Genomic DNA, 27,483 nt, shown 5'->3' with positions numbered 1-27,483 from the left:
AACACAGCGCTGTTACCATATAAAGCTGAACTCAGATGTTATCCGTGGGAAATAGAGCAGTCCGAGGCCGTGCCATGGAGGATCTCATATGTCCCACTAGAGCAGTGGTTCTCCACCTTCCTGACGCTGCGACCCTTTAATACATTCCTCAAGTCGTGTGTGGGCGCATCTGCACGTGGGCGGACCTGCCTGGAGATGGACGGAGAAATATGTTTTCCGATGGTCTTAGGCAACCCCTGTGAAAGGGTCATTCGACCCCCAAAGGGGTCGCGACCCACAGGTTGAGAACTGCTGCCCTAGAGGATTTGGGAGCTAGAGAACCTGGAAGTAATATGATCGAACTTTCCTGTTCGATGCTCTGGGGCAGTGTGGAGGGTAGGGTTGAGGGGTACAAGACTGGAGATCGGGTGATTGGTAAGGCACAGTCGTCCCTGAGTTTGTCTGATCATCAGAACCTCCTGCAAAACATTATAAAACACCGATTCCTGGGCCTCACCCCAAATCTACCGAATTAGACTCTTGCAGGAGCCCAGAAATCTGTGTGTTTTATAAAGCTCCCAGGCGGCTCGCACCAGCCCGGTGTGCGATCCCTGGACTGAGTCCTGCGGCATTGCTCCTGGTGGTGGCCGGCAGGGCCTGCCCGGCCGTGGCTGTGCTCCCTCCCGCTGGCTCACAGAAGCTCTTGGCAGACACATTCTGTCAAGGGAAGAAGGTAACACGAGGAAAACGTGTGAGATGTTTAAGGAGCAGCATTAAGGATGAAACTCACAAGCCCCTCTTCCGTGCTCTGTGTCTGTCTGTCCTCTCCCAGCCCACCTTCTGCAGAGAGCAAAGACCACCCGCAGGCGCCCGACATACAAGGAGGGGAACGTAACCACAGGAAACCAGAGGACGGCGAAGATGACCTGGAATTCTGGAATAAACCCTCTTTGTTTACTCCTGAGTCTAGATTGGAGACTCTGAGGCATATGGAGAAACAACGAAGAGACCAGGAGAAGTTAAGGTATTCCATTGCGCCCGTCTTGAGAGGGAGGTAATGCTCTCTCTGGACTCTGTGCTCCTTACTGTCCTCACTGGCTGTGTTCCACTGTGCTTTCTTGAAGTCCAGCTTTTTGTTGAATTGTATCCACTGACATGTATTCATACGAAATGCCCTCCTTTAGAATATCCTGAATTGTGGCATCTTAGGTAGGGTTCTGTCTATACGCCTTTAGTTTGGTAACCACATTAAACGGATCGAGTGATAGTAGGGCCTGGGCTAGCAGTAGTAGTCATCATGGTACCAAGAAAAAGGCCACTTTGTGGCCTGAATGAGTTCCTTTGTGTCTTCTCTCTGGACCGCAGGCTGATGCTCTAACTGCTGAGCCAAACTGACCAGGGCCCTTTGTGTCTTCTAATTTGCAAAATCGATAATTAGAAATTAGTTTCTTTAGGCGTCATATTTTCTTAATACAACTCTCCTGGATATTCAACAGTATGCTTTCACTTTCAAGTTATTTAGGTATCATTTGTTAGAAGCTAGAATGTATAAGCTATTATTTTCAGAGTAGCTTTAAGAAAGTTTTTTTCTTTATTGATATTAGAGAGAGAAAGGAAGGGAGAGAGAAATAGAAACATCGATGACAGAGAACATCGATTGGCTGCCTCCTGCATGCCCCCCACTGGGGATCAGGCCCACAACCTAGGCATGTGCCCTGACCGGGAATCGAACTGGCGACCTTTTGGTGCCTGGGTTGATGCTCAGTCTCTGAGCCACACCAGCCGGGCCAGAGTAGCTTTTTTAAAAGATAGGCTCTGCGTCATTCCATTTCATGTCACTGCTTAAGTCTAGTGTGTAAAGTGTATCACTGTGGACACAGGTCTAATTCATGAGCTCAGGAACGTGATCAAGTAGCTCTGAAATATAGTAAGAAACCAAAAGAGTAGCAAAACAATTAGAAATCTCTGCTGCTCTCATAACATTTTCTTTAAGAATTAGATAGTTAGGTACAAAAACAAGAACCAAATTTTGTCTCAAATAGTTATACAATTTGGCGATTTGTACACTGAGTGGCCACTCCGTGCTTTGGGGAGAACATGGGATAACAACAGATTTGTATCGCAGCTCTCTATTCACTCTGTGTAACTTCTCCTCATCCGTTCCCTCACCAGGTAAACGGGGACTGGTACATGAGGGCAGGTACACGGGGACTGGTACACGTGCCTTAGCTGAGGCAATCTGATGGGCCAATGAATGTGAACATGCTTTGTAGTTTCAAGAAGTCTTTGAAATGGAAATTCTACATGTTTATTTAATAAGTACTATATTTCTGATGTATATGCACCCACATATATGTACAATATATTTATGTATGTGTACATGTTTATATAAATTAAAAAAAAAATTTTGTTGTTAATCTTCAGTGGAGGATGTATTCCCATTGATTTTCAGATAGAGTGGGAGGGAGGGAGGGCGGGAGAGAGAGAAACATCGATGTGAGAGAGACACATTGATTGGTTGCCTCCTACACAACCCCAACCAGAGTTGGGGATTGAACTTACAACCCAGGTACATGCCCTTGACCAGGAATTGAACCCAAGACCCTCTGGTCCCCAGCCCAGTGCTCTAACCACTGAGCAAACTGGCCAGGGCAAATTGCGGCTGACATGGGTAAAGCTCAGGCGCCCTGTTCAGGGCGCTATGTTCTGCCCAAACCCGTGGGTGCCCGAGATGGTCGCGTCTTCTGGACGCCGCCTAACTGTCCTGGGTCACAGAGAACAGTGCCGTTCGTGAGAACATTAACTCTTTGGACCTGGCGGCCCAGTTTAGGAGCAAGAAAAATGTGAATACATTTATATTTCAAAATAAAGTTAACCAACGTAAAATCAATACTAAAAGAACAATAGGGAATATAGTCAATAATACCGTAATAACCAGATGGGTACCAGAAATATCGGGGAGAACACTTTGTAAAATATATGATTGTCTGACTTCTGTGCTGAACACCTGAATCTAATATAAAATAATACTGAAGGTCAACTGTAGTTAAACGATTAAAAAAAAAGAACACTAGCAATCCAGGGCAAAGACTTGCCTATGATTCTGTCATCCAAACAGATTCATCCGTCTTCTCGATACATGCCTATTTCAGTTTGAAATATTTTCAGCCATGTTTGAAATGCATAGAACTCACACCCTGCACTTCTTTCATGTTTTCCGTGAACTCTTTCCTCTTTGCTCCATCTCTTACCCCCCATCCTTGCCCTCTCAACATACTGCGGGCTACAGGCTTGGGTCCAGCCCGCCAGAGCTTCCTTCGCCCTCTGCAACTGTAGGAATCATTTCTGCAAACGGAGGACTCGGGTCTTCCTTGAAAAAGAAAACCGGACTTCTGCGTTATCTGTTTGTTCTCAGCAAATACACCATCAACGCTTTTCTATCATCTGTAGATCAGCAGGTGAAGGGTGCCCGCAGACAGTGCGGTGAGCACACCCCTACCCGGTCCTCGTGGACGGTGTCTTCATTTCTACAGAACAGATTCTTCTTGGCTTTCAAAATTGGGTTTTAACGAAAGCAGAAGCTGCATACACAAAGGAAGTACTGACAGTGATCTGGGTAAATCATGCATGAAATAGACTTATTTAAATACTAATGGATATTTCATGAAAAGGGCTTTTCCTCCCCATTAAATTACCTGGCAAATTGTCTTGCTCACATTTTTGCTTTACAGACATAGATACAACCGAACAGCAATCGGGCTTCATGGTCAATTTCCAGCGTAGAATGGACTTCCTAATAGTAAAGTGTTGATGTAGTCACAGATACCTGATTCATTTTTCTTAAACTGTTTCTCAAATAAAGCAATAATTTTTATATTCTTTTTGTTTATTTTCCCCTCTTCCCTTTGCCCCTTGTTCCCACCCACCCCCAATCTTAAGTGAAAAAAAGAAGAAAGTGAAACCACCCAGGACGTTGATCACTGAAGATGGGAGAGCCCTCAACGTAAATGAGCCCAAGTATGTGAGACCACCTAGCGACTAGAAGCAGCAACATTTGAGGTGTTGGTCATTGCAATGTCAGGTTTGCTCTGCAGAGAACACACTTATAAGAATGACATTTGTGCACATATGAAAGCAAAACATCCATTATGTTCTCAAGTGCATAATGTCATATTGTATTTTCTTGGTATCCAGAAAATTATCTTGACATACGGAAATCCTCGTTATTTCTGCGTCCCCTGAAACTTTGGACCATCCTCCATTTTATGCCTGCAAATTGCCAGTACATCACTGTTGTATTAATTTTTAAAACTCTGCCATGAACAGGCTGGCTGAGAACATTGATACCTCTCCTATCCATCTACTTTATCCCCTGGAACACGTCCTCAAAGCATTCGAGAGCAATGGGAAAAAGTAGATATAAATATCTCCGTGAAGTTAGTGAGAGACGAAAAATATTCAAACTGGAAATCCTGAAGTATAATAATATCTGATCTACCCCCTCTGGATGTCTTAAAATTTAAAATTAGAAAGCAGGCTATAAAGGCCTTTGTAGCCCAAATACAGACCAAAAAGCCTATGGTCGAAATCTTTTTCACTTCTTTTTATTATTCAAAGTCTATTTACTTGAATCATTGTGTTAGCTATGCCATTACGGTGATAAAGGTACCATCCTGCCACATTATTCATTCCATCTTTTTGTTGTTGTTAATCCTCACCTGAGGATATTTTTCCATTGATTTTTACATAGACTGGAAGGGAGGGAGGGAGGGAGAGAGAAACATCGATGTGAGAGAGAGACATCGATTGGTTGCCTCCCGCAAAACCCCAACTGGCGCTGGGGATCCAACCTGTAACCCAGGCACACGCCTTTGACTGAGAATCAAATCCTCAACTCCTCGGTCCGCAGGCTGATGCTGTAACCGCTGAGCCAAACCGATCAGGGCCATTTCACCATTTTGAAAATAAGTTTTTATCGATTTGAGAGAGAGAGAAAGGGAAAGGGAGAGAAACACCTATGAGAGAGAACCATTGCTTGGCTGCCTCCTGCACAACCCCTACTGAGGATCAAGCCTGAAATTTGGGCATGTGCCCTGACTGGGAATCAAACAGGCAACCTCTCACGGGACGACTCTCAACCGAGCCACACCCGCCAGGCCGCATTGCGTGTTTATGCCAACCCTGTGATAGGTTGTATTTCTGTTTCATAGATCCTAAACCTGAGCCTGCGAGAGGTGGAAGGTCACATGGCTCATAGGTGGTGTGTCTGGCTTGCTCATGCTAACCCAGTTCTAGTGATGGCCATGACCTAGTTTGCAACCCTCCCCCCGCACACGCATACATACAGTCTTTACCCAGCAGGCATGAATGCAGCCTAAGGCATGATGCCGGGCACTGGCGATTCAGCACTGACCACGACAGGTTCCTGCCTTCATGGAGGTTAAAAATCTAGAGGGTAGACGTCTCTCTTCAACTACAACAGGACTTAGGAGACCCCCAGAGCTCTCTGTGCCCCTAGAGAACCACCAGTCCTCTTACCACACTGACCACTTTACCTGCCCCTAATCCTATTTAGGGGATGCTATGAAGACCTGGTTACCCATCACCTCTGCTACTACCACCTACTTCTATCACTCTGTGGTCACCCACCCCAGCCCTCTTGGACCAACTGTCATCATCCAGAATCTTATTCCCACATGGCTTTGTGTACCTTCTAATTCATTTTATTCTCTTCTTCCTCCTGTACCCCCATCCACTGTGCGCTCTAGAGCTTATGCTTTGTCAACAAAATCTGGACAATTGTAACAGCTTGTTAAGTAGTCTCCCTGGTTCCTCTCTTGGCCTCCTGTAATCTCTTCCACGCAGCTGAATAAAGGAGGAAGGAAGGGAAGGGCACACACTGCTTCTCTAGGAAAACTCCCTGAAAGTGCCATGCAACAGTCTCCTTCACAGAACTAAATCACATGACCTCATCTAGCTGCAAGGGAGGCTGGAAAATGTAGTCTTTATTCTGCAGAGCCATTTCTACTTAAAATCAGGGGTCCTGCCCAGCCAGAGTGGCTCAGTGGATGGAGCATCATCCCATGAACTGAGAGGTCCCAGTTCGATTTCTGGTCAGGGCACATGCTTGGGTTGCAGGCTCAATCTCCAGTAGGGGGCGTGCAGAAGGCAGCCGATTGGTGTTTCTCACATTGATGTTTCTATATCTCTCTCTAAAAAAATCAACAAAAACACTTAAAAAACAAACAAACAAACCAGGGGCCCTATTTCTAGTGAGAAAGTGGGAGCAGATAATGGGGAATGATAGCAATCTCTGCCATAGAAAACCTCTCTTAAATTACCTTTCAAGTGATGAATGAAGGGAGAGTTTATGTTGGCTGGCTGGAAAATCGAGGAGTAACAATCAAGGCAGAGGGACCAGCACCTACAAAAGCTCCTGGGTTGAGATTAAAACAAAAAATAGGTCATTTGAGCAACTGAAGTCCCACCCAGCTGGATGGTTGAAATCAAGGAAAGTGACTGTCACAAACAGGCCTACTGCTGAAAGCCACATCTGTGGCTAATACTACATTTCCCCAAACAATTTAGCTTATGGTTTTTAATGGTGTCGGGTTATGTATTTCACAGACTGAGATAAGTGAAGTACTCACAATAAAATTGGCCAAGAAATTGTGAACAGTATGAAAGTTACACCTAGGACAGCCTCAGGGTCTGGTTGGAAGGCACGGGGCTATAACGCCCTGCCTCTTGGGGCTCCTGTGGCCTCCTTCCCAGCGGTGTCCGCTCCTCCGAGCCTCTGTCTCTTTGCTTGTACAATGGAGCTGATAAATAAGGGTAGGGTCTCAGCATTTCCCTGGGTGATGGAAAGGTCAGCGATGAAAGGAGAAGAAAAATGATGGCAAGGGAAAGGAGGTGAGACTGTAACACGTAAGGACTTGAATGTTGCGTTAGGGGTAACGGATGAGCCTTTAGTCCTCCGTACATATTTCAGTGTTTTAGTTTGCTCCCAGCAAATGCCCCTACGGTGGAAAAGAACACTCGAACCGCCAGGTGTCTCTGTCTCTTCACCAATGCCCGTGGTTTGGGTATGTCCTTTACCTTCAGAGTCTCACGTTTAAACACGGCAAACAAATAATTTATGAACATGTGATAGGTTTCTGTTGACATTTTTACGTGAACAGACGTTTTATTGTTCAGCTACCCCAAGAAGTTTGTCATTGGAAATTATATCATTGCTATGACATTTACTTCTGGTAATGGGATGAGGCTGTCTACTAAGTATTGCTAAAGGCATCATCTCCCCCCCGCCCCCCCCAAATGGATTGTTCCTTAGACTTGACTTCTCTCTGAAAGACGACGAAAACCGACACCAGATCATCCTGGACCTGGCTGTGTACAGGTAAAGACATTTTCTTATGTGTTTGTTTACTGGCATTTTTATCTGTTTTCATTCTCAGCTGCAGTGTCTTGAGTTGTGGAACATTTTGAAATGAAACTTGGTTTGATATAAAACAGTACCTGCTCCTCTTCCAGCATTTCCTTCTATTCTCCCCCCGCCCCCTGCTTTGTCATTTCTACCTGCCAAACTTAGTTGCATTTTAAAAAATTTATGGTCAAGGCAAGAACTTTGTTTTGGTTGTTTCTTCCTCCCTTATATTTCTAGGCACCTGGTGGGAACTCAGTAAGTACAGGAATGAATGAATGAATACTGATGATGGGAGTCAATGAACATTAATATGCATGAATTATAATAAAGACCTTGCTCTTTTTAAGGGCAGTTTCACATGCTCTATTTTATTCTCTCTCTCAAGACCCAGTGAGTAAGAGAGACCATTATCCTGCAATTGCCCAGGAGGGGATGGATTTTCAGAGGGTGAAACCACATAACTTAAAACTCATCATTTCAACCATTTCACGTATCCAACTCAGTGAAGTTGAATAAATTCCCAATGTTGTGAGACCCTTACCACTGTCTACTTCCAGACAACATTCATCACCCTGACGTTAGGCAGTCACTCCCCACTTCCCCTTTCCTTTGACACCCTAATCTGCTCTCTGTCTGGGTAGATTGGCCATTTCCGGATGTTTCCTACGCATTGAGGCACATGTGGACTTTGTGTCTGGCTTCGTTCACTTAGTATCTTTAGGGCTCATCTATGATGTCGCATCTTCAGAATTTCCTCCCTTTTTATGGCTGAATAATATTCCACTGTATAGATATACCACTGTTTGGTCATCCACTCACCAACTGGTGGGCATTTGGGTTGCTTCCCCCTTGGCTGTGGTGAATAGGGGTCAGCTCTTAGTGTGATCCCTTCCTCGCACAACGACTGCCTCTGCCACACACCTGCCTGTCAGTCCTGCCCCCGTGCCTGGTCACCTGCCTTGAAAGAGCCCAGCTCTTCCCCCACTAACTTCATGTCCTCTGTTCCTCCAGCTCCCCAAGCTGCCCTTTCGGGGGTTTTCAGTTGCACGTTCTCTGTTCCATCTTTTTGGGGGCCGTTCTGTGTTTAGGCCTTACTCCTGGAGTTTGAGGAATGTGTAATCTCTCCTTTTAGCCCTGTCAACTGCGTCACCTTCAGTCTTCAGAGGAAAACTGCCCTCATCCCCGCGCGTGTACATTTTCAAAGACTAGTGATCATTCTCCTGTCTCGGTAGTAAAATCCTTCCATTCCCGTGGTTCCATCCACCCAGTCACACTGAAAGGCCTTGTTACCTCCACTGGCGTGAAAGTGGGGTTCATTCATTCGCGTCTGCTGGCTGCCCTTATTCAGCAGGTATCTACAGAACACCCACCATGCGCCAGCCTGGAACTGGCCTGTTCTCAATACAGTCAGGGCAGACGGTCGGTCAGCAGGAAGGCACGCAGGCCATCACAAAGGGAGAAGAGTGCCCACAAGAGAGGGGCAGAGTTCAGGACGGAGAAGGAGGGTGTGTGCAGCCTGGTGCTGGGGGCAGCGTCGGGAGAGTCAGCGATACGAGCACTGACGTTCCCAGGACGGAAGCAGCGAGGTCTGCACAGAGCCAGGAGCTTGTCTGAGGCAGAGAAGCAGGTGTGCGCACCTCCTGTGGCCGGGCAGGTGAGCACACCTCAGGGGCCCGAGCATGACAACACATATGTCACCCAGGCATGTGGCAGGTAGCGAACTTGAAGTTTCAGGAGACCTTGCCTCTACTTTTTATTATGGTTTTCATGAAATAAAAGGATGCTTTGCAAACACAACGATGTACTAGACACCGTGCCCGTGTCTTCACGGTGACCTTAGGGAAGAGGCACGATTCATCACCCTCACTTTACAGGAGGAGGCTGTGGTTGGAGAGGCTAAGGGGCGTGGTCCCTGGCGGCGCGGCCCCTCCCTCACAGGTCTGTGTGGCCTCAGCCTGTGCCTGTAACCCCCGTGTTCCTGCCTGCCTGAGTCGCCACAGCATTTTCTATTCACAATCAGTATTTTGAAAAGTATAAAAATAGTGATTTGGCTAAAGGAGCGAGGTGAAATCTACATCTTTCATTTGTTCAGAGAGTTGGGAACAGTTGCCACCTGACCCCAGCTGGGGTCACTGCCGTAGACGGAGGCTTTGCTCACGCAGCAGGCTGTGCCTCCAGGGGGGCTTTGCTCACGCAGCAGGCTGTGGCTTCGGGGAGAAGCCAAGCCGGCGGGGAGATGGTGTCAGGCACTGTGGCACAGCGCCAGGGCGGAGAGCAGTAGGTGGCAGGCCCCAGGCAGAGCGCCTTCCGCGTCCCTGGCTATTCAAGTCGGTCTGAGGGGCTTAGAATAAAATATTCATGAAAGAACAGGGCAAGCTGTTTTTTGCAAACTTGTGATATTTCAGGCCCCTGATACTTTTGGGTTAGGGGCAGTCAATGTCAAGTGTACTTATGGATCTAAAAATGAAATTGCTGACATATTGAATTGCCTTGGGTCCGAGGATTAACTCGAAGCTAATTTTGTAAGACCTGTTCAGCTTGGAAATTTTAAACGCTCTCCATTTAAAACGGTCCCATAAGCGTGGGTTTGTATCTGTGAATTCCTTTGCAAACTCTATGTTTGGGGAAAATCACAAGATTGAGTATGTTTGATGTGTTGAATTTGCAAGGTATATGGACACCTCTCTGATCCACGTCGATGTGCAGCCGACTTACGTGCGAGTGATGGTCAAGGGAAAGGTAAGTACGACCCCACCCACTGCTGCAGTTTCGAAAGCCAACCCTTGGACTCAGCTAGGCTGCCTGCACATTTTTTAAAGTAATATTAAAATGGAAAAGGAGAAACCCAATCAGAGGGCCACTTTTAGGCACATGACTTTATGCTGTGGGAGTGGTGTCCAGCAGGAGTTGACCACCGTGTCGCTCGATAAAGTTAATATTTTTCACCTGTGACTGTTGCGTTGGTACTTTGTCCAAGGCTGACTTTTATGTACGTCATAGGCTATGCTTGAAATTATATTTAAATAATATACCTATTTTATTTTACTTATTATTATTTTTTTTAATCTTCACCCGGGGATAGTTTTTCATTGATTTTTAGAAAGAGTGGGAAGGAGGGAGGGATGGAGAGAGAGAGAGAGAAACACATCAATTGGTTACCTCCCACACAACCGTGATGGGCTGGGGATTGAACCTGCAACCCAGTTACGTGCCCTAGACTGGAATTGAACCTGAGACCCTTTGGTCTAAGGACCGACACTTTAACTGCTGAGCCAGCCTGGCCAGGGCAATAATATGCCTATTTTAAATTGAAATTGTCACAGCTTTCTTTCATAGCAGCTGTAATCTCATTATTTTTGAAATAGTAGTCTTTGCTAATTCTGATTATTCATCTGAGGTAACTTGAAGGCTTAAAAATGGAAATATGTTGATGTTTTATGACAGTAATTGTCACCTACAAACTCTTTGTCAGCCACATTAACATAAATGGGTCAATGAGTGTTTTATTGTTTGTGATTGATGACTGTTTTTTAGCCTATTCATTAAAATAGGTAAAATAGTTCATGCATATCAAGCATAGTCCATATATCATTTTTTTCCTAGTAAGTCTTAGCACGTTTTTAAACATTGAATGTGGAATCTTACATGTGTAATGAAAACACCTGTTGAAGTAACCGCTGTCTCACGTAAGAGACACGTGCTCTCGTGACACTTCCTGCGCTTGTCCAGCCCTTCCAGCTCGCCCTCCCGGCAGAGGTCCGGCCTGACAGCAGCTCTGCCCGGAGATCGCAGACGACAGGGCATCTGGTCATCTGCATGCCCAAGGTAGGCGATGCCATGCGGGCCAGGTTCAAGTCTGCGCAGGCTGGTTCCTGCAGGTACTGGACCTGTCAGGGCCCAGTGTGACTTCTGATCAAGGTTCTCTGGCCCGAGAAAGCCGGGAAATCTAGTCACAGCCGCGCAGGCACGAGAACAAAGACCTGAGCACAGGGAGCCGGACTAGGATGCGCTGGGGCCCCGGAGACCCGTCCTGCCAGCCTTCCCCACCTCTGCACGCCATGCGGGTGGGCGCCGGCTTGTCAACACGTGGTCCTTCGAGCACGTCTTGCCTGGTGATCAGAACTTCCCTCGCCCATAGCATGGAGGGGTGGCATGTGTTTAAATATCGAGCTTACCAGGTCTGGGGCTGTGGGTGAATGATGAACCCTTCTGGGCCTCTCTGACCTAGTTAACGCTTAAGAAAGATAACACACATAAAACTCATAGCGTAGTGAGCACTCAGTAAACACTGCTACTATCTTTCATATATTTTTATATGGACAAGATATTATTTTAACTAAAATTCCTTTTTGCTGACATTTTTGGGTGAGGGGTGGTGTGGATGCACTTTTGCTATGAATCAGAGAAAGAGACAGACAGACCTCTCCTAGCAACCATGGAATAAGTTCCTCCGATTGGTCAAGCCAGGTGAGCTGAAGAGCCCGAGCCTCTAGCTGAGCCCTGGACCACTGACCCAATCTCTGGCCGAAGCGACGGTGCCACTTGGTGTGGTTTCTCTTGTTTTATCTTTGGTTGCTATTATCTCGTGCCATGAGCCAGGGTGGGGGCAGCTCTGCCCGAGTCACTCGGGCTCAAAGGGGAAGAAGAGACAAGCCAGTTAAAACGGGTTCTGCTTTGTGAAGAGGAAACGTAGCACAGGTCAGGTGTGACTGCCACCAGGAGTGGACATTTAGTGAGCCAATGAGGTTTCCGTGATGATTTAATAATCCTTCATTTTCCATAGCCCGTTTTGAACAGATCGATTATGGGTACTCATTTATATATTTTTACTCTGAGACAATAAAATGGCAAATGCAATTTGTTGTCAAGCAAAAAAAAACCAAACAAACAAACAACAAAACACAAATGTAAGAATCGCATTGTCCTTGGTGACTGCAACAAATTAAGGAAATGCATGCTAATTACAACATGCTATAGGGAAATGGAAGAGAGAACATCATTACTTTACTTTGATACAGACATTTGTATAACACTACGATCAGCAGGGTTCTGTTATTGTTGTTGCTGTTGTTTGTTTTTGGAAACTTCTATACTAACTGAAAAGCCAAAGATGAAATGGCAGCTGCTACTCCTAAGAGGAACTGAAGACACGCTGCGTGTACCATGCAGGCTGCGTGTACCGTGCAGGCTGCCAGGCGACGGACCAGCACGCCTGGCCTGCGCGGCCACTGTTTCTGCATCGTGGCCACGATCCTCTTTGTGTTTATATCTGTAGATTTTTCGTGTTGAATACACCTGAAAGGTATAAACATTGTATACCCAATACTGTATGTTTTCCCACGTATTACTCTTATTTTATGTCCCTCAAAATTTTGTGGGGGTTTTTATGTGTGTGGTTTTTTCTCTATAGCTGCTACATATTTACAGGTGCCTTACGTACGGTGTTAGTTCCCATTGGAGTGGGAACATCCCCCCATCACAGTTTCTTAGAGTTTATGCTCGGCCTTCTGTATGTTTTCGTAAGTGGGAGGTCAGACTAAGTTACAGATCCGTAGACAGTCTTACCATCAGCGGCGGGGGTGGTGGGCGCCTGACCTCATCACAGGCGGACTGAAGATTTAACGGAAAGTTTGTATTCACCCAGGAGCTTCATCAAGCTGTTACGTCAAACTCCCGTCCAGATTCTCCGCTGACAGGTTACAGGAACACCCCAAGAATCTGCTTCACGATGTCCTCTGGGTGTTCTTTCAGAATAATTAACCGAGACTACAGGAGTTGCCATGTGAACCGAACAGCAAAATATAGTTACAGCTTCAGTTGATGAACATATTGCTCCATTCTGCTCCAATGAGCGCAGAGGTGAAGGTCACACATGAAGGTCAATATTACAGACCATGATTCTAAAACACAGTCTCAGACTCCCTTCTCCTTACTAGTTGGACATCTGTTTCTCAGTACTTCCTACTCAGACATACTTGTCAGATGCCCATCCTAAATTCACCTTTAGTCTCTGACTGATCATTTCAGGTGGGTCTGTAGTGAGGGCTGCTAGGTTGTCCTGTTCCATTCATATTTCTAGGATTTTTTAAAATGTTTTTGTTGATTTGAGAGAGAGAGACAGGGAGAGGGAGAGAGAGATAGAATCATTGATGAGAGATCAACTTCAACATCAATCAGATCGAACCCACAATTCGGGCATGTGCCCTGACCAGGAATGGGACCAGGACCTCTCATTCCATGGGACGACGCTCAGTCCACTGAGCCACACCAGTGGGGCAAATACATCTGCTATTTTTCAGTACATCAGTTCTCATTCCTAAAACTTCCAGAAGCATCTAAAATTAATTTCCACACAGTTCAGCCGTCATATCTTCCCTTGCTTAGCCTTCCTTCCTGATGCTATAAAAGAACTGTCACTGATACGTCCAAATTCTGCAGGGGTGTGTGTGGGATCCTATTTCCACTTGCCTTGGAAAGACCACTGTGCCCCTCCGACAGCTCCCTCTTTTCCTGCTTCATTGAATTTCCCTTTTCTGCGTCTTCCATGGGAGAACACGCTGAATCATCTCCCTTCCTAAAGCAGAACAAAATAAAAACACCCACCTCTATTTATTGCCCTGATCTGTTTTACAGCAAAACTCTTAAAACAGACATATATATTTTCTTGCTAGTTCTTTCTCATACCCAGGCTTCTGAAAGTCAGCATGTCTAGTCCCTGAATTCTGGGACCCCTTATCTTCTCTATTTATACTCATGCCCTGCACAATCTGTTTTCATCTAATGATTTTAAATAACACCTCTAGATCTCCTTCATCGGCTAATTGCCAACTAGGTAATTCGGAACAGCAAACACAATGAGGAAAACTTAAGGAGATAGACGACGTATTTTTAAAACATCTCAGTAATATCAATACGTACTAAGATAGTGAGCAATTACTGTCCATGGGTCCAGAAGGAATGGCCTGGAGGAAAAACCGTCTTTTTGGTAACTGCACAGGAGGAGAGGAGAAGAGCCAACTTTCAGAGGCTGCCATGCAGGGGTCCTGTGAACCTCCCCCAGGCTGGGGCATGACCCTGAGGGATCTTGACCTAGGAATGAGGTGGATGAGAAGACAGCCAATCCTTGGGAGGCCTTGGCCTGTCTAAATGGCCCCTGGCCACTGTGGCTAGTGGTTGAGCGTCAGCTTGTGGACCAAGAGGTCATTGGTTCAATTCCCAGTCAGGACACATGCCCGGGTTGTGGGCCCGATCCCCAGTGGGGGGGCAGGCAGGAGGCAGCCAATTGACGTTCTCTCTCATTGATGTTTCTCTCTCTCTCCCTCTCTCTAAAATCAATAAAGGAAAAAAAAATAAAAGAATAATAAATGGGCCCTGGCCGGTTTGGCGCAGCGGTTGGAGCGTCGTCGGCCTGCGGTACAGAGAGACCCGGGTTCGGTTCCCGCTAAGGGCATGTACCTCGGTTGCAGTTTGTCCCCGGCCCTGGTTGGTCGTGCGGGTGGCAGCCACTCGATGTGTCCCTTCACGTCAAAGTTTCTCTCTCTGTCTCTTCCTCTCTCTCCCTCCCGCTCTATCTGAACAAAAAATGGAAAAATGTCCTCGGGTGAGGATAAAAAAAAAAAAAAGAATAATAAATGACCCCCAAACTGGACTTTGAACTTGAAGATAGTCTTTGATGAATACCACCCATACATGCCTCACAAAACCCAGTGAAAGCCCTCTCTAGAAGAAGTAAACGTCACCATGGACTCCAATTTAGATTGATAGAGACAGACAGAGAGACAGACAGACAGATAGATGTTTTTTCAGATAGCATGCAGCACACCAAGTTAAGCCAGGCACGCACAGAGACATGAGTGGGAACCAGTAGAAACCCAGTCAGTGTTTTGGAGTCTGGTTATATCAGGTTGTTCTCTTCCTCCCGAGAGTCCCACGCTCATTGCAGCTATTAATTGTGAGCCACAGACATAAAACACTGTGTTAATCTGAGGTCTCCCAGAAGCAGAACCTGATGTAGAGCTGAGTGTGGCAGTGGATTTGGTGAAGGAGGGACAGCTGGTCGGGGCGCAGGGAGGGAAGGCAGCTAATCCACAGTGTTTCCTAGTGGGCAAGCTCTGTCGTGCAAAACACACGCATCAGGGTAACTGTCCAAGGTGTGATGGGCCGGATGGTGGCACACAGCCCTCGCCTCTGGCCGATGGCTGCTCCTGCGGTGGGGGTTTGGGGGGTATAAATGCCCCAGCACTTCTGAATCGTTGCTGGCATAGACCAAGCAAGATTGTCGTGTGGATGGAGGGTGTTTCCATCTGAGACCATCTCTAGCCAGATTGTAAAAGGGTATTTTCTTTTCTTTTTAAACATCATTATCCTTGATGTTCGTCCCTACTTAATCCAACGTTGCCAGTTTTAGGCTGTGCTGTGAGGAAGAGCCTTGATAGGGAACTATCAAATGAGGCTGCACTTCACAAGTAGAAAGAATTGTGAAGCAACCAGTTAGAATTGTCAATAATGATTTCACATATAAAGACCAGTAATGGCACCTTTTAAAAATTTCCTCAGACAGCTTGGGTAACTTTGGAAGCAAAGCTAGTATTTTAATGTTTCTTATTTATTTTTTGATCAGTTTTCAAAATGTAAGTTTTCTTTGCTGCCACATATGCATTTAGTTGAGATCGAATATACTTCAGAAATGTGTGACTTATATAGATAGGAGTTTTTATCTGTTCAAAGATTTCATCTATTCAGAGATTTTATATACATAAGCGTAGTTGAATGTCAGAGGAAAGTAAAACTGTCTCAGGGATTCTGACGTTTTATATTAATAATATTCCTTTATGGGGATATGAACTTTGTATATTCAAATGTTCAATAGCAGAATTATTGACAATTAACTAATCAGTATCGACACTGGAGCTATGTAAGGAGGTGGACAATTTGCAGGCGACCTGGTGCACCAGTGTGCCCGTTGCAGGGCTGGGCCTCGATGCTGAGGGCTGAGCATCTGGTGACTGATCCCCCACCCTCCAAAGCAAATCCCTGCTTGTGTCCAGGCGGGCTGCTGTCTAATGGACTTCGGCAGTTTGGAAGTTTTATGGTAAAAACAACACAGAGACATTTTTAGAACTTACTTCTGAGGCATGGATGAAGACATTCCATGTGCACACCTAAGCAAAACGATGGTGCACCCGTAAATAAATTATTCGAAGTTATTAGTATCCGAGGAGGGAATTATCTAGCATGTTTGGGTTGACACAGCATGGAAGTAAGGTGCCAGACCTCAGAAACAGAAAACTTTCTGCAAAGTTATGAGAAACTCGAGGTACTTAATGAATTCTTAATTAACCGATTAAAATATGTATTCAGTTCATCAAAGATTTATTAAGAATTTAGCATGAGTAACACACTGTGAGGGTGCTGTGGAAAAGGACAGTCAGTGACATAGGTCCCTCTGGTCCTTGTTCCTGTCTTTTCCTGTTGACTCCGCTGACGGTCATTCCCCCAGATGCGTCCTTCCCACTTCCTAACTCCCGGTTTCAAACGGACTCAGACTCCTGTAGAGTCGCTATTCCTGCCTTCTGTTTGAACTTGAAATTACGTTATTGTCTCAGAGACTAACTAGTGTTACAGTCATAACTGCTGGGGTCTTCTACGGGCTCCCCAAACCCATTCCCCCCAGTTAGGTCCAGCACCCATGAAACTCAGCCTGTAGGACTCTTCCACCTTCGCTGCAGGACCTCCATCTGCTGGCAAATCCCTACCAGTTCTTTGACGTTTGTACCAGACCTCGCCACCCAGGATGTGTCCCAGCCTTGGGCTGCCACAATAGTCGACGCATAAATCTGCCAATTGCACTTTCTTGAATGTAGTTTAATTGCCTGTGTGGCTTTATCCCGCATGAGATCACCAGGGATAATTTTTTATCCTATCCTTCCATATCTACCACTATTCCCATGCTTGGCACAGATGACGTGCTCAGAAAATCGTTCTTGGAGCAGAATTAATGGCGCTCACAGTTGCAACTACGATCCAAAGAGAGAGAGAAATTCGCTTCTGATTTTCATGGACATTGTTGTTTAAGAAGCCAGGATAAATTTGCAGGAAAAAGTGAAAAGGTTGATTGTTTTCTATTTTCTTTCTCAACAAATACTTGGGCTTATATTCCACTTTCTTTGCCCACTCACCCTGTCTTTCGCTTTACCTCGAGCAAGGCTTTATCTGAAACGAGAGATGTTTGCCCTTTCTCATTTAACTTCACACAAACAACGCGTACGTTGAACGATGCGAAATCCCTGCTTTGTGGCTCAAAAATGGTCAGATATTGTTGCTTTCTATGGTCCACCCTAAATACAAGGACTAAAAGCGATGTCTCCCTCCCTTGCATGTGTTTACAGTCTTGTTCCACAGCCCACAGAGCCTGAGTTTCTTGTGTTGGCAGCTTTCGTGGTTGGTGGAGCAGCCACACATGTTTTGTTAAAGTAACTAGAGACGGTCTCACCACAGCGTGCTGTCTTAGGAGGTGCTGGGAGCCCAGCCCAGAGTGCCACTGATGCAAAGGCCGGATGGTCATCTGTCAGGAAACATCAGGAGGGACTGTCTCATCCTGCAGGGAAGTGGATTCAATGACTACCTCCATGTCCACTCTAGGCAATCGCATGGCTCGTTGAGAGTTAAACTAATGTTTAACACCATTAAAGCACCAATCTGTACCTCTGTGCCCATCCCACAATCACATTTTCAGGTAGTCGCTTCCATTTCTGTCTCTGGATTCAGGAAACCATTACTCCCACATTATCTAATTTATTAAACATATTTTGGCCCTCACAGCATTTCCATTAGTCACCCGTAGACATGCTTAGCACAAATGAATAAGATGCCGAGGTTAACGAACATCACTTCCTGGAGGAAGAGACGCCCGGCTGGGGCAAGTGTAGCTGGAAACCAAGGTGAGGACCTCAGGGCCTTGGGACGCTGAGCCGGTGGTCCTCCGCTCGGGAGGAGGGCTCTCATCAGACGGGTTTTACCTGCTGTTTACGTGAAGGTTGGTGTTAGCATTTTTGGTTCTTCTGACTTCTTAATCCCTTCTAACTTTTAAGCTTAAAAGAACCTTTGAAACTAACTGAGCCGAAAATAGCTTTTAAAAATAAGACTCACATTTAGATTCTGGTGCACAGCAAATTCTCTGTGAAGAAAAGTTCCAAATTGGTGATTCTATTTGCATTTCCATCAACACAGAGAATCTTTGTCTGAGCTTATTATGTGACAAATAGCAGTGTTAGAAATGGGGGTTTTAAGGCTCTAATTATGTCTGTGCTCGCAATCTTGTTGGTGCGTTCACAATGCGAAGCAATGCGAAACTTGTACTTTGGGCCCAAGAGCTTTTTTCTTAAAGTTGATATATTTTTTTCTGCAATACTTACTTTTTTTTTTTTGTTTGTTTGTTTGTTAATCCTCTCCAGAGGATATTTTTTCCATTGATTTTTTTTTTAGAGAGAGTAGAAGGGACGGGGCAGAGGGAGAGAGAGAGAGAGAGAGAGAGAGAGAGAGAGAGAGAGAGAAATCTATGTGAGAGAGACACATCGATCAGTTGCTTTCTGCATGAGCCCCACTGGGGGCTGTGGATCGAACCTGCAACCCAGGTATGTGCCCCTGACTAGGAATTAATTTTTTCTTTTATTGAATTTATTGGGGTGACACTGGTTAATACAATTACACAGGTGTTTCAGGTGCACAATTCCATAACACATCATCTGTACACTGTATTGTGTGTTCACTGTCCCAAGTCAGGTCTCCGCCCATCACCATTTATCCCCCCTACACCCTCCTCCTCCCCCACACCCTCCACCAGCAATGGTCACACTGTTGTCCAGGTCCCTGAGTGTTTTCTCCTTTTTTGCTCTATCCTCCCATTCCCCCACTCTGCCCCCCACACCCAACAGCTGGCAGCCTGCTCTCTATCTATGAATCTGTCTCCATTTTGCTTGTTAGTTAATTTTGTTGATTAGAGTCCACATATAAGTGAGATCATGTGGTGCTTGTCTTTCTCTGTTTGGCCTATTTCACTTAGCATAATACTCTCCAGGTCCCTCCATGTCGTCTCAAAGGGTAAGAGATCTTTCTTTCTTACAGCTGCATAGTACTCCATTGTGTACATGTACCACCGCTTTTTTATCTACTCATCTATTTCTAGGCCCTTGAGCTGCTTCCAAACTTGGCTATTGGAAGTAATGCTGTAATAAATTTTCACCATCATTGGCCTCACTAATGTAATTAAAAATGAAAAGGTGCTAAGGTGCCTCTTCTCTTTGGGAAGCAGATCCTGAGATGGAGAAGAAGGTGTGAGATGTGTGTCAGGAGAGGCCTTGGGATCAACGCCTGTGGGAGGGCAGGGAGGATCCAGAAGTCGACCGTGATGTAGGCCCAGCAAAGACCTGAGCCAAGGCCTCAGGGAGCTCTGGGCTGACATGGTTTTCCAGACCAAGAAGGGACCTTGGAGACGACATCGAGTTTCTTCATTTCACAGAGGAAGAGACCAGAGTCCAATGAGCTGGGAAGGCAGGGATTTAAGCTCCCAGCTCCCAGTGCTTTTGACCAAAGCACAGGCAACACATTCACAAGGAGCTCCTCAAGGCCGTGGATCAGTCATATCTGTATCCCCAACTCCCACTCTCCCCCCGAGGGTCCGGGTACCAGTCACATCTGTATCCTCAACACCCCCCCGCCCGAGGGTCTGGGTATCAGTCACATCTGTATCCCCAACACCCCCCCGCCCGAGGGTCTAGGTATCAGTCACATCTGTGTCCCCAACACTCCATCTCCCCCCAAGGGTTGGGGTACCAGTCACATCTGTATCCCCAACACCCCCTCTCCCCCCGAGGGTCCAGGTATCAGTCACATCTGTATCCCCAACCCCCCTCCCCCGCCACCCAGGGTCCGGCATGCTGCTGGTGCTCAGAAAGTTCATTATTAAATGAATTAATTCACCATATCCTCCTGTTTGCCCTTTGGCAAATGAATTATACCTTGTGGCTTTGCAAGACTATTGTGAACAGATATGATTTCTTATATGGCATTTCTTACCACATACAGAAGGTAAAGTTAGACTCTGTCATGGATTATGTGAAAATTAAAGCACTTTAGCATCTTAAAAACATCTACAAAAATAATGTTATTTTAAAATACTTATCAGGGTGTAATTCACCACTTAATGTGTGTTGTATTTTTATTTCAGGCAGGAGAGGTCATCACAGGCGGCCGGGGAACACACACATCTGTGCGAAGTACCATGGACAGCAGCAGAGAGCAGCCGGACAAAAGGTACGTCCTCCCAGGCCCTCTTGAGCTTTATCATGTTCTCTACACTGTCCTTGGCAGCTAGGTGCACTTCCCAAAGAGATGCAATTTTTTAAAGTGGTTCATATCGTGAATGTTAATTCCCCAAACTTTGAGTCTTGATATGCAAGGCCCTCAATCCCTGAAAGCAAATCTGTGTGTGTATAGGTCCCGATTGTCATGAAAATAAGAGAGGTGTCATCAGCAGCAGTGACTGGGTCAGGTGCTCTTCCGCGAGCTTTGCCCATGTCAACACATTTCACTTGCACCATCGGTATCTGCCCTTTACAGACGGGAAGATGAGGGAGAGAGAAGTTTAGAATGTTCGAAGGTCGCGTAGCCATGACATACTGGGACAACTGCTGAACCCTGTTCAGAGTGCTGCTCACACTGCCTTTGATGACCCACACGTCACCTCATAGATTCCGAATCTCCCTGGCTTCCAGAGCCAACCTCCTGGTCATGGGTCATCCTCCAGCTTTCGCTTACGCTCCTTTCCCACCAGGGCCTTCACCCTCCTGAGAGAATGTTTACTCCATTCTGAGTACTTCCTGTTCTTACAAAGCCTCTCTGATCCCTAACTGAAGATTTGGCTCTGCCCCCTGGGGACCCTTGGAACAGAGCAGCACCCCATAAGCAGTGATGTCCCTTAAAGAATTTTGGACAAAGCTCTCCTCATTTCTCAATTCTTCCTTAGAATGAACAGCCCAATTCTTTCAACTTTCCTTCTACTTGTCATGATTTCCAGACTCTTGCCACCCAGATGGCAAATCTATTTTGAACCAATGCAAACTATCTTTGTGATACAAATGTATATGCCAGGATTATCACTGTAAAAATACCTGAACAGGAGCTATATTTATGTCTTGCATAATACAAGTAGTTAGGCATTTGTATATTCAAAGACAGCTGTCGGAGTTGGGCAGGGATTTTCAAACATGGGGTTTGTCTGAACAGGTATGGGATTGAATTCCTACTGAAAAGAGGGAGCCGTTTTTAACCTCGGGAATGCACTTGTATTTCCCAGCTTAGGGATTTCCATTTCAGATACACATGTAATGTACAGAGCGCCCAGGGCATCATGACTGTCATGAATATTCACAGCTATGATTAGCCCCCAGCAGCACCAGCTCATGCAAAGATCTGAATCTGATCTGTGCGGGCTCCTGGCTGGGAAGCCCAGTCAGCGTAAGCAGTTTGCAGCTGGTTTTCAGATCCTAGGAAGAGCATCACCACTGGGATCACACTTGGTGACCAGCGATGTCTTTGTACCATTCTTCCCAGGAGCACCTCCTATGTTATTTTTGAAGAGGTTTTTTTTCATCTTTATCAATAAGAAATGATCACCTCCAACCACACATGGTTGGTGGTGCTCCTGAATCGTTGGCGAACTTCATTATCCACATTATCTTAGCCTCTGGCTGCACAAGCCCATCAACCAAGCAGCTGCCCATCACGGCTGCACAAGGGAATGAGGGCGGGCAGGTGGGTAGTTCGAGGGAAGGCAGGGCTGCTGATGCATCAGGTGAGCAGCGGCTCTGGACCGTCTCCCCGCCAGAGCTGTCGTGTCCTCGTGCTGGGGAGCAGAGTGGCTGGGAACGGAAGGCAGATGGAGGAGGGCCTTGTTCATCCAGACCGGATGGGGTTGTGTTTGGGGGAGGAGGTGGGACTCAGTGAACTCTTGTGGTCCTGTGACACTGCACAGTGAAGGAAGACACACAACTTCCCCAAACGGCTGTGTTGAGTATTGGCGCCTGCCCTGTGCTGTGTGATGCTGTGCGTGATCTTATCTTCGCTCTTCGAAACAACAACGGCTAACTCTTGTCATTTCTAATGGACTGAGTTTCAAAGAGATTAAATAATCCGCCCAAGATCACAAAGTTGCTGAGTGAGTGGTGGAACCAGAATCATAAACTTGGTTCATCCATGGGCTTGCCTTCTTCCCCTTCACGGTGTCTTTTTCTTCAACTACACTTTCTTCCCAGGAGCAGTCTTAGGGTTGCAGCAAGACTGAGTAGAGAGCATGGAGATTTCCCCGAGAGTCACTGCCCGCTCATGCATAACCTGCCCCATTGTCAGCACCCCCTCTGAGCGGTGCACGTGTCACAGTCGATGACCCGCCACTGACGCATCATTGTCACCCAGAGTCCAGTTTCCATGAAGCTCAGGCTTAGTGTTGTTTATTCTCTGGGTTTGGATGGATGGATAATGACATGTGTCCACCAGTATAGTATCACATAGAGTGGTTTCACTGCCCTGAACACTCTGTGCTCCGCCTCCTCAACCCTCTCTCCCGCCACACCCTGGCCACCATGGATCTTCTTACCGTCTCCATAGTTTTGCCTTTTCCAAAGTGTTATGTAGTTGGTATCATACAGTAGGTAGCCTTTTCAGATTGATTTAGCTTACTTAGTAATATGCATTTAAGATTCCTCCATGTGTTTTCATGATTTGATCGTGCATATTTTATCTTAGCGCTGAATAGTATTCCATTGTCTGGATGCACGGCAGTTTATCTATTTATTTACCTACCGAAGGGCATCTTGGTTGCTTCCAAGTTTGGGCAGTTATGCTACACACATCGTGTGCAGGTTTCTGTGTACATAAGTGTTCAACTCCTTTGGGTAAATACCAAGAGTGTGTTTGCTGGATCATATAGTAAGAGTATGTCCAGCTTTGTAGGAAACAAAGCTGCTCCGTCTGCATCCCCACCGGCGATGAGCGAGAGCTCCTGTCGCTCCAGGTCCTCGCCAGCATTTGGCGCTGTCAGTGCGCGGGATCGGGGCCATTCTCCCAGGTGCGTCGTGGCACCTCCTTGTTTTAATTTGCATCTCCCTGACGACATTTGGTGGGGAGCATGAGCATCTTTTCATTTGCTCCCTACCAGCTGCACATCTGCCCTGGGGAGGCTTTTGTGAAGGTCTTTGGCCTGTCTTTCAATCACACTGTTTGTTTTCTTATTGTTGAGTTTTATGAGTTATTTGTATATTTGGGATAATAGTCTTTTATCAGATGTCTTTGGCAAATATTTTCTCCCCATCTGTGACTTGTCTTGTCATTTTGTGAAATTATCTTTCACAGAGCAGAAGTTTTTCATTTTAATGAAGTCCAACTTGTCAGTTACTTCTCTCATGGATCATGCCTCTGGTGTTGTATCTGAAATGTCATCACCGTACCCAAAGTTTTCTAGGTTTTCTCCTCTGTTACCTTCTAGGAGTTTTATAGTTTTGAATGTTATGTTTAAGTCAATGGCCAATTTTGTTTAATTTCTATGAAGGTTGTTAAGATCTGTGCCTAGATTCTTTCTTTTTCTTTTTTCTTTTGCACGTGGATGTCCAGTGTTTCCACCACCATTTGTTGAAGAGATTGTCTTTGCTCCTTGGTCCAAGCTCAGTTGACTATGTCTATGAAGGTCTATTTCTGGGCTCTTGGTTTCGTTCCATCCATTTATTTTTTATTCCTTCGCCAGTACTGCACACTGTCTCGGTTACTGTAGCTTTATAATAAGTCTGTCGGTGGAGGAGCCCCAGTCCTCCAACTTTGTTCTTCTCCAGCATTGTGCTGGCTAGTCTGAATCTTCAGACCTCCCTATAAACCTTACAATCAGTTTTTACTGTGAGCTGCTCCAGTGCTGGGGAAACGGCCTGTGGGCTCCTCGGAGGACCAGAAGGCACTCAGCCAGGGAGCCTGGACCTGTGCTTTGGGGCAGACCTAAGGGCACTGCCTGCTTGGAGCCACCTCACTCTAAATGCAAGGCTGAGGCTTGTTAACCACCAGCTGCCGTAAACCATGGAAGCATCAGCTTGTGGTGACAACTCAGCTCTCCTCTGTCCCACTGGGGCAACCATCCTCACAGCCCCCTGGGCGGGTGGGCAGTGTGGGCTCACTTCTTATTCACTCTCACCAGACAGAAGCCTTTGGGACCCCACACTAACTGGGGAGAGGACATCCCGTTAGACTGCCCATGTGGCATGCTCAGGACCTTGACCTCTGTCCCCAGACTCCATACGGTCCGCACGACCAAGGCACAACTCCAAGGGCTGGAGCAGATGCCCACAGAGCAGAGGTGGCTGCAGGGTCCACTCCCTTCTCCGGGTTCCTCCATTCACTATTTTCCGACCTCTGGTTGGCCTTGATTATCTCTTCAGATCCTTAATGATCTCAAGAAAACTTTCAGCTGGAAAGGGGAGTCTCTGGGCCAAATACACCAGCCCACATGTTACTGAAGGAAAGTTCTTCTGTTCCTTAATAGAAGGAACCGCTCTTGGATGTGTTCTGTGCCTAGTGATACTTCTGTTGTCGTTGCTTCCTTGTTTGGTGATAAATATATTCACCGTGTCTTCCAGTCGTTCTTACTAGACTGGAGCGGCTCTGGCTCTGGCAGCCAGGCTTGGGTGACACCACGCGGGCACCTGTGCGTCAGGCCTCTGTGTCAGGCAGGAAGCAGCAGGGAGAAAGCGCTCTCCTCTTCATTTGGGGGATCAGTGTGATCTTCCAGCACCCCAGGCCTGGCTGCTCATGGTTGATTACCCAGAGCTTCCTGAGTAATCAAAGTCCTGATCCCAGTTACCGCCCCCCCCCCCCCCGCCTCTGAAGGAGGGGAGCAGCAGACACCTGCATCCTGGCTACGCTCCCTCTCTACCACAGGGCTGCGAGCTGTGGCCCAGGGGACAGCTGGGAGGGAGAGGCCGCTTTCCGGCCAAGTAAGGCCGACGTGATCATAACAGATGGATCCGAGTGTTTACTTAGGTAAGCCACCAAGAGCGTAGCCTGGTAAGCAAGAACATAGCCATTACGAAGCAGAACTCTATTTAATAACGGCTGGAATGCGGGTGTTTGGAAACTGTAACTTCCCGCATGGTCTGTGGCGTAAACCAGGGCCTTCGGAAGAGGCTGCGTCAGCTCTTTGCGCACTGGGTGTTGTCTGCGGCAGCTCCGCGTGTATCAGTCAGGATACTGGGAGGAGGCAGAGACTCAAATGCCTTCAAGGGCTGAGCAGGTGACAGGACCCGGGGAAGGGTTTTAAGAACAACAGAGAATTTACACTTTCCAAAGACAGTGGGACCTCCCTCCCCAAACAAAGCGAGGCCCCTGCCTGAGGCTGGTCCGAGGAGCTCTGGAGGAGACCGAGGCCTGCCTTCAGGTCGCAGGTAATCTTCACTGAATTTCACTTTCCCACAGTAGTAGGATGACTTTATTCTTCTATTTAAATTTTATTTTTCAATTGCAGTTGACATTCAATATTATTTTGTATCAGTTTCAGGTGTACAGCACAGTGGTTAGACAACCGTGATTTAAAAAAATCTACTTAACAAGTATTTATTGAGTAAAGCTGTATGCCACAGATACAAGATGAAAAAGACCACATTTCTGTATCCAGGGTGTCAGTCTAGCGGGGACGCTGACCATCATGAGACAACAACGTGGCGACGCGGTAGATCTTATACCCGAGCACTCTGTCCACGTTCAGCGTAGTCACCAGGGAGCCCCTCTGTTGGCTCAGACCCTGGCTTGCTGGGGTCTGGAATACAGTAGGCACTTGTGTCTCTCTCTGTGGACTGCCTGACTGAATGAATGGTGCAGTGAGTCCAAAATAATTTGATCAGCAAAGTCACAGGGGGGACTTTATATAAATACTGATTATGGGCCCAGCTTCAGGCCTGTGGCATCGAAATCGCCAGAAAAGCAGCCCAATGACCTGTGTTATGTAGCGTTTCTCTGACAGTGACCACTGGCCAGAGGAGCTTCTTTCTTGCCTGTTTCCCTCCAGCCCTTGCGCGCAGCAGGAGCAGGTTCTTGTGGGCGGGGAAATGGGTGGGCGGAGCTTTGCGACACGCCTGAACGTGAGTGTAAAGGCTCCTGCCAACCACAGCAGATGGGGCCCGTCTGGCCCAGCAGGGTCCATGAGCCTTATTAGCGACATCCAGGAGTAAGACCGGCCTGGAGTGATTGCACCGGGATCCTGGCCCTGGGCTTGGACGTAGGTGAGCAGACCTCCGCCCAGCTGACCTCTCCACCAGCCGCCAGGGCCTTGGCACAGCCCGGGTTCAACACGGTTACCCCAAGGCCACGCTCACGCTTCTGCAGGCTCTGAGCTGCTTACAACCAGGCACAGTCTCTTACTGTTGGTCTCTGAGCTCCAGGGATAGCACTTCAGCAGCATTTGCTGCATAAGTGCGCGAGCAAGGTGAAGCTGTTTGGACTTGAATTTTAAACGATGTATCAATTTCCTCTGGCCTTTGTGTTGTTATAGAAGCAAGCCAACTGAGAAACTAGAAGTGGACCCCAGCAAGCACTCCTTCCCCGATGTGGCTAACATAGTTCAAGGGGCAAGACACACGCCCAGGCGAGTCCGGCCCGCACCCGGAGTGATGCCAAGTGAGGAAGATCCAGACTTCGAAGATAACCCTGAAGTGCCCCCTTTGATCTGACACCGCAGGCTGCGGAGAGTGTGCGCACCTCGTTTATCGGATAAACACAGAGATATTTATCAATGTCACCACCCCAATGTTTTAGCTCCTACTTTCTACAGTAATACTCTTAAACTAGTTTAAAATTAAAAGATGTATTTGTCTAGAACATAGTGTTGGCTTGTGAAAATGTTCATCGAACTGATCTAATGCCAATATCCCTTAAACAATCAGAAAACATGATGTTATGGACTGAATGTTTGTGGGGCCACCCCCCACCTCCAACTCTCATGCTGACGCTCCAAGCCCAGTGTGATGGTATTTGGAGGTGAGGACTTTGGC

At 46.7% G+C, this 27,483-nt stretch overlaps 1 protein-coding gene across 1 annotated transcript in view; it reads left to right on the top strand.

The window, feature by feature from the left end:
* Positions 1 to 27,162, top strand: part of LRRC6 (leucine rich repeat containing 6) — a 53,756-nt gene extending 26,594 nt beyond the window's left edge. Inside the window, exons 6-12 of the mRNA XM_036264180.1 lie at positions 812 to 1,003; positions 3,919 to 3,996; positions 7,313 to 7,378; positions 10,075 to 10,144; positions 11,135 to 11,230; positions 20,631 to 20,716; positions 26,985 to 27,162. Of these exons, the coding sequence (XP_036120073.1) occupies positions 812 to 1,003; positions 3,919 to 3,996; positions 7,313 to 7,378; positions 10,075 to 10,144; positions 11,135 to 11,230; positions 20,631 to 20,716; positions 26,985 to 27,162 (766 nt within the window). The remainder of the gene's footprint in view (positions 1 to 811; positions 1,004 to 3,918; positions 3,997 to 7,312; positions 7,379 to 10,074; positions 10,145 to 11,134; positions 11,231 to 20,630; positions 20,717 to 26,984) is intronic.
* Positions 27,163 to 27,483: the final 321 nt, after the last annotated feature.

The sequence above is a fragment of the Molossus molossus genome, unplaced genomic scaffold (genome assembly GCF_014108415.1).
Source record: "Molossus molossus isolate mMolMol1 unplaced genomic scaffold, mMolMol1.p scaffold_m16_p_16, whole genome shotgun sequence".
NCBI lineage: Eukaryota > Metazoa > Chordata > Mammalia > Chiroptera > Molossidae > Molossus > Molossus molossus.
This window is presented reverse-complemented; position numbering and strand designations above follow the sequence as displayed.